Source organism: Eptesicus fuscus, chromosome 22, assembly GCF_027574615.1.
Source record: "Eptesicus fuscus isolate TK198812 chromosome 22, DD_ASM_mEF_20220401, whole genome shotgun sequence".
Classification (NCBI taxonomy): Eukaryota; Metazoa; Chordata; class Mammalia; order Chiroptera; family Vespertilionidae; genus Eptesicus; species Eptesicus fuscus.
The window spans coordinates 16037766-16052056 of NC_072494.1; the positions used below are offsets into that span (position 1 = coordinate 16037766).

General features: G+C 40.5%; 1 protein-coding gene across 1 annotated transcript in view; it reads right to left on the reverse strand.

Moving 5' to 3' along the window:
- Window positions 1–14291, reverse strand: part of GON4L (gon-4 like) — a 49013-nt gene that overhangs the window by 32988 nt on the left and 1734 nt on the right. Inside the window, exons 2-10 of the mRNA XM_054712314.1 lie at window positions 12734–13264; window positions 11151–11342; window positions 8351–8544; window positions 7341–7415; window positions 7110–7160; window positions 4295–4345; window positions 3866–3961; window positions 2379–2498; window positions 1627–1797 (exon numbers count right to left, since the gene is read on the reverse strand). Of these exons, the coding sequence (XP_054568289.1) occupies window positions 1627–1797; window positions 2379–2498; window positions 3866–3961; window positions 4295–4345; window positions 7110–7160; window positions 7341–7415; window positions 8351–8544; window positions 11151–11342; window positions 12734–13238 (1455 nt within the window). The 5' untranslated portion in view covers window positions 13239–13264. The remainder of the gene's footprint in view (window positions 1–1626; window positions 1798–2378; window positions 2499–3865; window positions 3962–4294; window positions 4346–7109; window positions 7161–7340; window positions 7416–8350; window positions 8545–11150; window positions 11343–12733; window positions 13265–14291) is intronic.

Genomic DNA, 14291 nt, shown 5'->3' on the forward strand with positions numbered 1-14291 from the left:
CCTAATGACTGAAAATGTGGAGAATCTTTTCACTGCTTATTGGCCATTTACATATTTCCTTTGGAGAAATGTCTATTCATATGCTTTGCCCATTAAAATTTTTTTTTAATTTTTCAATTATAGTTGACATACAATATTATATTCGTTTTAAGTATATAACATAGTGATTAGGCATTTACATAACTTACAAAGTGATTAACACCTAAGTCTAATACCCATCTGACACCATACTGTTGACTATATTCCCCTTGACTGATTTTATACTAGCAATATGTACATCTTAATCCCTTCCCTTTCGTCCTTCATCCCCCTCTATTTCCCAAATTTCCATTTTTGAATTGGGTTGCCATTTAAAAGAACATTTTATTTTTAATTTACTCATTTTAGAGAGAAAGGAAAGAGGAGGAAGAGGGAGAGAGAGGGAGGAGGGGGGAGAGAGAGAGAGAGAGAGAGAGAGAGAGAGAGAGAGAGAGAGAGAGATTGAGATTTGTTGTACCATTTATTTATGCATTCATTGGTTGAATCTTGAATCTTGTATATGCCCTGACAGGGGATTGAACCTATAACCTTGGTGTATCAGGATGACGCTCTAAACAACTGAGCTACCCAGCCTGAGCAAAATCTAAATTCTTTATCATGGTTTTTTAAAACCTTCATGATCCCACGCTCTAGCTTAGCTCTGACCCCACTCCTACTACTACTTCCCGTGATCCTTATGAATCAGGAACTTTAAATGTGCTATTTCCTCTGAATGAACCATTTTTCTCCCAGATCTTTTATACATGCCTGGCTCTTTCTCATTCAGATCTCAGCTCAAATGTCACCTTCTCAAGAGGCTTTGTTGTTGTTAATCCTCACCTGAGAACATCTTTCCACTGATTTTTTGAAAGAGAGTGGAAGAGAGAGGGAGAGACAGAGAGAGAGAAACACTGATGTGAGAGAGACACATCATTTGGTTGCCTCCCACATGCACCCAGACCAGGGCCAAGGATCAAGCTGTAACCAAAGTATGTGCCCTTAACTGGAATTGAACGTAGGACCCTTCAGTCCATGGGCCAACGCTCTATCCACTGAGCCAAACTGGTTAGGGCTATGTTTCACATTTAAAAATGCTTTCTTTCACATACCTTATTCCTTCCTTAGGAGCTGCTATGCTCACAATAAAATAGTACAAATAAAATAGAATATCAAAAACCTACAATTTCATAACTTTTACTTATCATATCAGAATTTAATATCATCCCTTCTCTCTTCCCAACATAAGCAACAAATAAATTACTCCATTTGACTTTCTCAGTGATTTATTATTTTTTTAAAAAATTCGTTGTTGTTAATCCTCACCCGAGGATATTTTTTCCACTGATTTTTAGAGAGAGTGGAAGGGAAGGACGGAGGGAAGGAGAGAAGGAGGGAGGGAGAGAGAGGGAGAAATATCCATCAATGTGAGAAAGACACATCAATATGGTGCCTCCTGCACATGCCCAGACCAGGGCTGGGGATCAAACCTACAACCCCGGTATGTGCCCTGAACCGGGAATAGAACCTTTGACCTTTTGGTGCATGGAGAGACACTCTAACCAATAAGTCACACCAGCCAGGGCTCTGAGCGATTAGCATTATATTTACCTGGAAAGAATCCATGCAGACTGGACTAGATGCCAGTTCCTCATCCACAGCATGCAACTTCTCCATGAAAGTACTATCTCTGGTCTGTTTGGGCTTTGGGGGGGGTGGAGGCCCCATGGGTACTACCTCAGCACTGATGTGCCTGATGGCAGGTGTGGCAATTTTCTCAGCCTGATTAAAAGATGCAAGCACATTAAAAAATAAATGGAAGGGATGGAAGGAGAGAGGGGGGAAAAGAAGCTGAGAGAGGGAGGTATATCTTTCATATACTAATGATCTTTCTGGACCCATCTAGATAGACATGATAGAGGTACATAAAAACAAAGACTCTGTCAAGTATATTAATTTAATTAGGTTTCATGCTATTTCCAATAAAACCAACAGGATGCTACTTAGGTTATCAAAAGTGGGAAATGTTATAAAAATGGCTTTAGGACAATATTAGAAAACTGGTATAAAAAGAGAAGGGTAGGAAAGAAGAAACTCTGTTAGTCACTCTTATTTGGCCCCTTAATGAGACATCACAAAAGCTCTTTCACTATCACTGGGTTCAGTTTTCTGTTAAAATGTTCATTGAGTTAAGAGACTTTGGAATTGAAACAGTTATAATAACCAGTTAAAAATTCCAGGAAGATCCTGGCATGATTATTGATCTTGATTCATGTTTGGCAAAGGGTAATAGTTCAGAATTCACACAAGAAGTCACACGATAATTTTTTTCTATATTATCGCTTTTGTAGATGCAGATTTACCTCTGATAATATGCCATTCTCTTCATCTGTTTCATTCATCTCAGAAGACTGCCTCAGTCTGGATTTCTTTGCCCCACGTGGAGACGAAGCAGTGCTTTCAACATCACTTTCCAACAAACTCTACAAAACATATCCGGTTCACTTTTACATTTATGCCTCTACCTTATTCCACTGAGTATGAAGTATCACAAGAGAATGAAATCACAAATTATCATTGCATTAGAGTAAGAGAAAATACTTTAAAGTAGAAGCTTAATATTGTGAAGGTAGGAACAGAGATCATCAGATCAATATGCTCATCAGCAATGCAAACTTTGTAAAATTGTAAGGCATTCATCAAAGATCCTTTTATAAACAAGTCAAACAACACATTTAGAAATAGAATATTACCAAAACAGAAATAGAGTATTACTATAGCTAAAAGAAACAAGATAGATGAATCTCAAAGGATTAATGTTAAAAAAGTCAAACACAAAAGAATACAGACCCTCTCCCTTCAGGGAGTATGACCATGCCATTCCCTCCACCCTCTCCTTCCCCAACAGGTATGTATCTCCCAAACCCCAAGGGGCCCCAGGAGACTTGTGACCAGGGGAGAAATGGGCAGAGCACCTCTTCCAGGGCTAACTCCCTGAACCTGTCTCCAAGGCCCCTTTTCTCTGACTTCCTAGTGAGCCAAAGCAGCCCAGCCTGGGCTCTCCTGTTGCTGCTTCACTGTCCTAAGTGTGTTTTTGCTGCAGTCAATAAATTCTTGCTTGCTTTTCTACCAAAAAAAAAAAAAAAAGAATACATGCACTACGGGTCCATTTATAAAGTTTAAAAACAGTAATTGAACTATAATGTGTAGAGCTGCAATTTTAGGTGACATAACTATAAGGAAAAACAAGAAGCCCTAGCCAGTTTGGCTCAATGGATAGAGCCTCAGCCTGCAGACTGAAGGGTCCCGGGTTCAATTCTGGCCAGGGGCATATGCCCGAGTTGCGGGTTCAATCCCGTGTGGGGTGTGCAGGAGGCAGCCAATCAATGATTCTCTCTCAGCATTGATGTTTCTATCTCTCTCTCCCTCTCTGAAATTAATAAAAATATTAAATCAAAACAACAAGGAAGTAATCCAAAAAGTCAGGATAATGGTTATCTTTAGGGGAAGAGAAATGATTATGATCATGAAGGGCAAATAAGAGGTATCTTGGCAATATTATATTTAATGACTTTGGAGAAGTTTCATGAGAATTAGCTTTATAATTAGGCTGTATATTTTTACTGTATGTACAGCTCTGTGTTATATATATTTCATAATACAAGATGTGACAAAATTAAGAGTGTGACAATACCTCTCAGACTTGGATTTATGCAAAGTGAGTAGAAAAAACAACGGTGTCTCAATCCTCTCTATAGAACAGGTGACATTACAAAGCAAGAAAATACACTCTGCCTTATTGAGCTAAATTTTTTTCTATATTATCAACACTCACAGGGTCACCACTGACCTCTTCAGCAGTCTCATCTTCTTCTTCATCATCTGGCTGGTACTCTTCATCTGAGGAATCATCTTCTTCAAGGTTGATATCCACAAACTGAGGAGGCTTCATAAATACAATTACAGAAAGAAATGAAGTAAATAGGAAATATAAACCATATGTATTTGGAAAATAAGGGGGAAAAGACAAAGCAGGAGGGGAAAAAATCCTAAGAGCACAATGAGCTAAAAGCAAGTAACAAGAAGCAGGCGTTAAAGAGACTACTAGCAATACTAGCAAGAGAATCAAACCCAGCAATTAATAGAAGAAAAATTAAAGCTGGAATTTTAAACGTTTAAGTTAAAAGCCCCAAAAATGTTAACAAATAAAAAGTACTTAGGTTTCAAAACTGATGAAGTCTTTCTGAAAAAGAGTAAGAATTACCTCTTCCAAGTTTACCTTAATTTCATTGGCCTTCTTAATTGGTGAAATATTCCATGTTGGAATTACCTACCAACAAAGAATATAAGTAATTAAGTTCTCTTGACTGGAAAAGACTGTTTTTCATTTTTACTTTCTCTTTACGATTACAAAGAGCCATTTACCTACCATGGAGCTGCCCTGAGCTAAGGGTACTGATTATCCCTGAGAGTATACTCTCAAATATTTGTCACAGCTTGACAGCAGAAAAGGTAAGAAAACTATTTCCATCATCAGCATTTCTGCCTTAAACCAGGTAAGACTCTGTATCTGTCTTGTCTACTTTATATCACAGCTTAGGTTCACATGAAATAATGAATGTGAAAACTACTTGTAAACTACAATATTATAAGTGACAGTAGCCTTTTGATATCAGTATTTTTTTTAGTCACATTACATAAATCTACCATTAGAATGCCTCCAAAAAGCCAGCCACGAAAAGATCTTTTTTTTTAAGATACATTTTTATTGATTTCAGAGAGGAAGGGAGAGGGAGACCGAAACATCAATGATGAGAGAGAATCATTGATCAGCTGCCTCCTACACGCCCCCTACTGGGGATCAAGCCCGCAACCCAGGCATGTGCCCCCGACCTGAATCAAACCCGGGACCCTTCAGTCCGCAGGCTGATGCTCTATCCACTGAGCCAAACTGGACAGGGCAACGAAAGGTCTTATGAAAGGATTTGGAGTGAAGTGTCAAATTGTCCACAACTTATTTTCAAATAGTATAGGAACAAACAATAGATAGAGTTATAAAGCAAATATGGCAAAATTTTACAATTGTTAAATCTAGATGGAATATGGATTCACTAAAACTCTTGCAACTTTTTTCATGTTTTAAAACAGTAGAGTTGGAGGAAAAAGATTTTAAAATAATTTTTTTAAAGCTCCTACATAGTGCTGACAAAATGCCATTGGAGTAGGTAATTTCTTGACTATTTACTTGTGACCCAATCAAAATCATTTTATGAACAAAATCCAACAGGCCACTAGGTTCTATCTCTAAGGAGCCTCAGGTTTTCCACATTTCAGCCCTGCCTTGTCCTAGCCACTTATCGAGCTCTGTGTAGGTAGGCCCGCACAAAATGTAAAGGGGATGATGTGATTCAGGGCCACACCCTTTCTCATGTTTGTTTCTGAACCAATCAGTTCCCCTATTCCCAAATACATCATGAAGGCAAAGCAGCATCTGGAAGTGTATCGGAGTTAGTCTACTAAGCATTAAGAAGCAGAGGAACTCTAATCCTGCTCTTCCACATAAACTATAGTCTTGGGTTGTTCAACTTCTCTACACCTATATTCGTGGCTGGTAAGCATAATCCAGAAGCTGATTTGGATCTCCTTGGCCTTTTATTCCAAATCAAACATGGAAAGAATATCAATTACACCCCATATGTCAGGTAGACTTCATGTAACTTCTGTCTCTCTGATGGCTGCTTTCATTATAGCTACATGTTCATTTGTGTACTTCCTGAAGATGATAGTTCACTTAATGCAACAGGGTTAGTTGATTAAATTAAAAAATATGATGTGGCTGTCAAAAAGCAAACCTCAGACTGCATCAAAAGAAATATGGTATCTGCCGAAACCGGTTTGGCTCAGTGGATAGAGCGTCAGCCTGCGGACTCAAGGGTCCCAGGTTCGATTCCGGTCAAGGGCATGTACCTTGGTTGCGGGCACATCCCCAGTAGGGGGTGTGCAAGAGGCAGCTGATCGATGTTTCTCTCTCATCAATGTTTCTAACTCTCTATCCCTCTCTGTGAAAAATCAATAAAATATATTTTAAAAAAAAGAAATATGGTATCTGGAACATTGAGGGGATAGCCTAACTTTAACCTGTACTAGTTAAAACACATCTGGACCAGTAGATTCCACTTCGGGCATACTTTTAAAAGGATACAGACAAACTAGGTACATTCAGAAGAAAAGGGTGATTGATAAAAATACTCAAAGCCATGTCACATAAAGACCAATAAAATATTGGGGACGTTTAGCAAGAAAAGAATGTTACAACAAGAGATGCTAGTTTTCTTCAACTAGAGGAAAGGTCTTATGGAAGAGGAACAGACATTTCTTCTACAGGGTTGCAAGGAACAGAGCTGGAAAAAGATAAAAACTGCAATATGTATTTCGGGTCCATCTTCCTCACTATCAGAGATAGAACGGACTCCCTCAGACTATCACTTGCCTTGTCACAGAAGGTAACCACAAACTGGACAAGTGTTTGTTAAGCAGGATGTAATGTGGTTCCAAGCATCAAAGACCTTGCTATACCAAAACACTTCAGAAGTCTTCAAGTGGTTCTCAAACTTCAGTGTGCAAAAGAACAAACTAGTGTGTTTTCAAGGATACATAATCCCAGGCCCTACTCATGGGTCCTGATATGTAGGTCTGAGGTGAACCCAAGAACGTGAATTTTTAATAAGACTCCTGAGAGAACCCACACCAGGGTGATATTGACACAAGTGGTCCCCAGGACACACTATGAGAAATACTAAACCCTGCCACATATAACATGAATAGAACTGACCTCTTGTTGCTTTCAGCAACTCTAAATGGTTATCTACTACCTACTAAGTCCAAAACTGCACTATTTCCACATCAACTAAAATAAAAATAAACTATGCTGATGATTTCATATATTCTACCTTTACTTGTCTTTTACAAATCTTTCATTAAGAAGGCAAACTCAGACCACAATAATCTCTGTATTTTTTTTCTCTACAAATAACCTGAAATTAGATATTATTTACCAACCTAAGTAAACAATAAAGAAAAAACAGAACACCCACCACTCCTTTCTCCACCACTTCCTTAAGTTTAGAGCGTGTCATTTTGGGTTCCTAAAGAGGGGAAAATGAGAAGAGTCAATAAAAATCATCGTATAATTCTTAAATTTTAGGATGCTAACTTTGCCCCCAAATGCCAAACTATTTACAGATTCCAAAGTGGCCTCCTACACTTAGCCAGTTTACAGGTAGCTCTGTTCCATGACATTAAAAAAATGACAATCAAATACTCACAAACATGGGCATATCTTCAGTCTCACTGATGGCTGCTTTCATCATCGCTACCACATGTTCATTTGTGATTACTTCCTGCAGAAAGATGAAATTTCACATTATGCAACAAAGATGTGTCACTCGATAACACTCATCTCTCTGTAATTCTGCTAAGCATATGTAGAGACAAATGAGAGCTATATACTCAAACAGCTTCAGATTAGGGTAATGCAAGGCAACTAAAAGCAAAGAAGCAAGTTTTGCATAAAAACACACAGCTTCAAGCAATTTAACAGCTTATTAGCTGCTACAGGGAATAAGAATGGCTTACATAAAAAGAAATTCTGCCCTAGCTGGTTTTGCTCAGTGGACAGAGCATCAGCCTGCAGACTGAAGGGTCCCAGGTTGGATTCCAGCCAAGGGCACATGCCCGGGTTGCGGGCTCAATCCCCCCCAATAGGGGGCATACAGGAGGCAGCCAACCAATGATTCTCTCTCATTGATGTTTCTATCTCTCTATCCCTCTCTCTTCCTCTCTGAAATCAATAAAAATATTTTTTTTAAAAAAAGGAAATTCTGAGGTAACTATATGCTTAGGAGAAACTAATAAACAAAAGTTTTATAAATAGCTGTGTTGCTACATATTGAAGAACAGTATTTGCATATGTGCAAAGTACTATAAACATGTTAACTGGGCATCTTTTCAGGCATATTAACCTACAAAAGAGTAAATCCAGTAAAAACATTATCATCATCAAATCTAATAAATAATACAGTAAACAATCGAATCAGTGAAGGCAGCAGAGGAACAGTTTATCTTCCCAGTTAAGTTCTTCTTTAACATTTGTTCAGATTTCAGATGTGTGCTGAGTGCAAAGAGAAATCTATCTTGAAATGTAAAATGTTTCGCCACAGGTAACTCACAAAATTAGTAATTCACATACCAAGAGTCAAGAATTTCCTGAGTACTTTTATTTGCTTCCCATAAAAAATTTCCATTCCAATTACACAGCTGTCCCAGTCTTACTCACGTGAAGGATGTTTCGCACATTGACTGCTGTCAGATTGTGCTGTTTGGCGCCATCCTCTAAGGTACGGTCAAGCATATCATCCAGTTTTGGGTCATAAGCCAAAGTCCCTTCTTCTTGACCCCTTCCATCTCGTTTCCTCTTGGTACCCTTTTTCTTTTTCTGCCTTTTCTCACTTTCTTCACTGTCTTGCTCTTCTGCAAATAAACCAAGAACATCACCAGAATCTCCAAAGTAACTCTCCCCAAACTTAACCCCAAAAGGCAGCGTTGTAAAGAGAAACAAGCGGCCAGCTGTCCGGCCCGGGAAACCAAAGATTATGATGTGGCGGAGGTGGTAATGGCGGAGGTGGCAATGGCGGAGGTGGCAATGGCGGAGGTGGTAATGGTGGAGGTGGTGGAACTGCCATAGTAATAATACCTGACTTTCACGGAATATTTACTTTATGTCAGAGAGTCTTCTACACACTTTATATGTATTAATTCACGTACTCCTCATAACTAATACTCCTTGTGAAATAGAGACTATTCTTTTTCCACTGTACAGGTGGAGAAACAGAGGCTAAGAGATGAGAAACTTTCCGAAGAGCCAGTAATGACAGAGCCATGTTTTGAAGCCAAGCAGTCCAGCTCTAGAATCAGCAGTCTCAATTATTACTCCATATTGCCCAGATAATGCACCGGAAACCCTCGGTTTGTGGCCCAGTCCTATAACTTAACAGGGTAACCTTGGCAACAGTCTCGTTTTTTTCTTTTATAAAATATAGATATCTGCCCATCAGGGATGCCACGTGGATTAAGTTAAATAATATATATCAAAGTGCTGTATAATCAATGAAACATTATATAAATGTAATTTATCATAATTACTATTCAGTCTAGAAAAGAGAAAAACAAAGAGCAAACCTATAAAAACTCCACTCTGAATTATACAAATAAAAAAGGTACACACACAAAAATAAGATACCAAGTATCTCTATTCTACAAGAAAGGAGCACAAATATAACCAGAAAAAGAAAAAACTTCCTGCCCTGGCCAGCGTCACTCAATGGTTAGAACGTTGGCCTGTGCACCAGAGGGTCTCAGGTTTAATTCCCAGTCAAGGGCACATATCGGGGTTGTAGGTTTGACCCCTGGCCCCAGTTGGGGTGCGCTCAGGAGGCAACCAATTGATGTATCTCTCTCACATCGATGTCTCTCTCTCTCTCTCTCTCTCTCTCTTCCCCCATCTCTCCCTCCCTCTCCACACACCCTCCTCCGTTCCATCATCTCTAAAAATTAATGGAAAAAATATCTTTGTGTGAGGATTAACAAACAGAAAATACAAATCAACCAATGAATACATAAGTAAAACAACAAATCGATGTTTCTGTCTCTCCCCCTTACTCTCTCTCTAAAATTAAAAATGTTTTAAAAATTAAAGAAATAAAAAGCCTACAACTATTGTCATACATGATGGAGAAACACTGAACACCTTCCCCAAGTTCAGAAATGAGACATGGATGTTCACTATCACCACTTCTAACCTACAAAGTAATCTGCAATCTATCTATACTAATAAAAGGGTAATATGCTAATTAGACCAGACGTTTTCCCGACGACCATCCGCACATCCTTCCTGACAAAGCCAGGCCCGGGCGAAGCCACCTGCCGGTGGTCCCAGGCACCAGCGCCTGCAGCTGGCTGCAGCCTGGGAGACGGAGAAGCTGCCCACCCCGCAGTCCCAGGCACCAGCACCTGCGGCTGGCTGTGGCCTGGGAGACAGAGAAGCTGCCCGCCCTGTGATCCCGTGCGCCAGCATCTGCGGCTGCAGCCCGGGCAAAGCCACCTGCCCACCGTCCCCTGCGGGCACATCCCCAGTAGAGGATGTGCAGGAGGCAGCTGATCGATGTTTCTCTCTCATCGGTGTTTCTAACTCTCTATCCCTCTCCCTTCCTCTCTGTAAAAAAAAAAAAAAAAATCAATAAAGAGAATTTTTTTTTTTGCTTTTATTTTAGAGAGAGAGAGAGAGAGAGAGAGAGAGAGAGAGAGAGAGACATCAGTGTGAGAGAGAAACATCGATTGGTTGTCTTCTGTATGTACCAGACCAGGACTCCAACCAACGGAGCCACACTGACCAGGGCAAGAGTTGAATGGATAAAGAAAATGTAGAATGTTCAACAACAGAATACTATATAGCAAAGAAAATGAACAATCTACAAATACATAAAACAATGTGGACCAATTTCATAAATATATAGTTAAGTGAAAAAAGGCAGTCACAAAACGTACTTAATATTCCATTCATACAAAGTACAAAACAGATGAACCAATCTATGCTGCTGGAAGTCAGGATAATGGTTACCCAGAGGTAAGGTGTTGGTAATAACTTAAAGGGAGTACTTTTGGGTACAGGTAATATCCTGTTTCCTTTTTTTAAATGGGAATGTTCCAAGGAAATGTTCATCTATTTTTAGAGAGAGAAAGGGAGAGAGAGAGAAAAAAAAAAACATCAATGTGAGAGAGAAATATCAATCAGCTGCCTCCCATACACGCTCCAATTGGGGACCAAACCTACAACTCAGGCATGGGCCCTGATAGGGAATGGAACTGGAAACATTTGGTGTATGGGCTGACACTCCAACCAACTGAGCCACTGAGCCAGGGCAGTAATATTCTTTTCTTGATCTGGTTGCTGGTTATATAGGTGTATTCAAACTCTGAAAATTCAATAATCTTTTATATCTTAGGATACGTGCAGTTTTCTGCATATTACACTTCAATAAAGAGGACTAACTTAAAAAAAAAAAAAAGAGAGAGCCTACCCATTGGAATAAAGAGTCCATCATCCTCTATCTCTTCCTCAGCCTGGTGATCTGAAGTCCTGAATGGCTTTCCTTGAGGAGAGGCACAGACATCTGGCTGAGATGATTTCCTAGGCTGGGCTCCTAGTTTTACAGAGTGGCTGCCTGATGGCAATAAAGGCATCTCTTCTCCAGAATGCATCAGAGGTTTTCCTGGAAGAATTACAAACACTGCTTCACACTTTCACCATTCTTAGTCATACTCTATTGTAGAAATCAGGATCTTGTTATAAAGTCCTTTTTAGGTAGATAACTTTGTTAATGATGCATATACTATACAGGCATTCCTCTCTCTTAAAGACAGTGTCCTAAGAAAAATATTGAAATGATATTGAAATATGCTCACATCCAATTCACTCATCTATAATGTCAGGGAATTGAAGTAGATAATTGCTAAGGTCTTTCTAGCTCTATTATACTGAGAGCTATGCATTTATTTCCTACTAGAGGCCTGATGCACAAAATTCATGCAAGATAGGCCTTCCTTCCCCTGGCTGCCAGCACTGGCTTCCCTCTGGCACCCGGGACCTGGGCTTCCCTTGCAGTCCTGGCTTCATCCAGAAGGTCGTCTGGTCTAATTAGCATATTATGCTTTTATTATTATAGACTCAGAGGCCTGGTGCATGAAATTCATGCACTTGGGGGGGGGGGTCCCCTCAGTCCAGCCTGTGCCCTCTCGCAGTCCAGGAGCCCTCAGGGGATGTCCAACTGACAGCTTAGGTCCTAAGCCCGCAGTAGCTAAGGAGGCGGGAGAGGCTCCCACCACCGCACTGCACTCACCAGCCATGAGCCTGGCTCAGGGCTTCTGGCTGAGCAGCGCTCCCCTGTGGGCACACTGACCACCAGGGGGCAGCTCCTGCGTTGAGCGTCTGCCCTCTGGTGGTCAGTGCGCATCATTCCGTCATTCGGTTGATTTGCATATTAGCCTTTTATTATATAGGATTAGCTGTCACCTACAGGAAAAGTTCAAACACCTGAGCATAGAAAATAAAACCCTTCACAACCTAAGCACAATCTACCACTCTGAAGTCATCTCTCACCACTTCTTCCAAGCAATATCACCATCCTCTTCTGCCTCTGACCTCTGAGCGGACTCCTGTTGGCCTATGAAACCCCATGCCATCATTCTGTCAAACTGCAACTCATCCTTCAAGTCCTAAGGGTTAGGTAAAGCCTTTCCCAATGTCCCAGGCAGGAGTCTCTAAGCCACTGACCCTCCTCCACAAGCCCCACTTCATAGATATGCACCAAATCACCAAAAGCTATACACAGTTCATACCTCCAGACAAGAAAGGATAGAGAAAGGAAAGAAAAGGACACAGAAGATTTAAGGAATGGGAGGGGATAAGAAAACCTCCACCCATTCATAAAGCTCACTGCTGACCTTCGGAACTCTGCGATTCCAATTCCATGCCAAATCAAGATCCCCTTTCAGAAAAACTACATTTTGTAAAGGCACTGACAGGAGTGCAGTAGCAAAGGCAAAGACAATGCCAAACCGCTGACAAGGAAAATATTAAGCCTAAAGACCATGCATATCTTACCTCCCTCTTCCTTGACTTCTTCACTAGGCTCTCCTGGAAAAGGCTCCTGGGTGATAAGATGATCACCTCTGTCTTCTTGGGTAACTGGCTTGGGCCTGAGTGTCGTTTTCTTCCCTCTCTTTAAGCCAGTGGCATGGAGTTTTTCTTTATCAATGTGTGTGTTAAGGGGCTGGGAAGACTCCAAGGAAGGTAGGGTGATTCCCTTTGAGATGGCCACGTTAACCGCTTCTACAACTGTTGCATTTGTGTCCTGGGTGAGTACCCTGGAATTCAAAGATGGATCTTCCACACCAAGCTGATTTCCTGCATCCTGCACAGATTCAACTTCGAGACCAGCTGCACTACCATGACTTCGACCCCAGGACAGTGACGCTGACCCCAAGTCTTTAACCTGGTCAGATTCTGGTTTAACAGCTGACTCGAGGTCTAAGTCATCTTCCTCCATGTTGCCCTGATGCTGTGGGAACTCAGTCACTGCAGTTCTTCTCTTCTTACTGGGCAACATTTTAAAAGTCCTACTTTTGTTCCATCCTGAAAGGATAAAAGCAAGTTTTTATCACCTTCATATTAACTATGATAATAATTCCTCAAATATATTTTCCCTTACTTATAGTCAACCATGAACACAGTACTTTATATCAAATGCACCTTATTCCCATTAGGTGGAAGTGGACAGACAGTGGTTAGAGTGCCTGAGTTAAAATCCCAATTCTACCACTGATTAGTAAGTTATCTTGCTTAGTGACTTAACCTCTCTAAACTTCAGTTTCCTCAACTGTAAGAAAGAACTGTTTTTACCTCATAAGAGTTGTTATAAGAATTACATAGTAGCCCTGACCGGTTTGGCTCAGTGGATAGAGCGTCAGCCTACGGACTGAAGGTCCCAGGTTCGGTTCCAGTCAAGAGCATGTACCTTGGTTGTGGGCACATCCCAAGTAGGGGGTGTGCAGGAGACAGCTGATCGATGTTTCTAACTCTCTATCCCTCTCCCTTCCTCTCTGTAAAAAATCAATAAAATATATTTAAAAAAAAAAAAGAATTACATAGTAAATGATGAGCATCAGTGATTATTATTACCATCAGGAGGGCAGAATAGCACGATGCTGAGACCAAACAGAGTCAAACTGTCTGGATTTGCTTCCCACGGCTGATTCTCTCCAGCTTTGTGACCTTCTATAAATTACTTAACCTGAATCTGCTTCTTCAGTCATAAACTAAATTAAAAATAGCAGTGACATCACTAGATAGTAATTTATTAGATCAATAAATGTTTTCTATTTTTGTTTGCATAAACAGGTTATTTCCATTAACAGAAACAATCCAAAAGCAAAATGTGTTTGTTTAAAGAGGTTAGGCCTTGCCCTGGCAGTGTTTCTCAGAGGTTAGAGCATGCACAGGCCCACACACCGAAGGCTACAAGTTCGATTCCCACCAAGGGTATGTACCTGGGTTGCAGGTTTGATTCCCGGCCCAGACCGGGTGCAGGCAGGAGACAACCAATCCATGTTTCTCTCTCCCTCTCCCTCCCTCCCTTCCACTCTTTCTAAAAATCAATGGA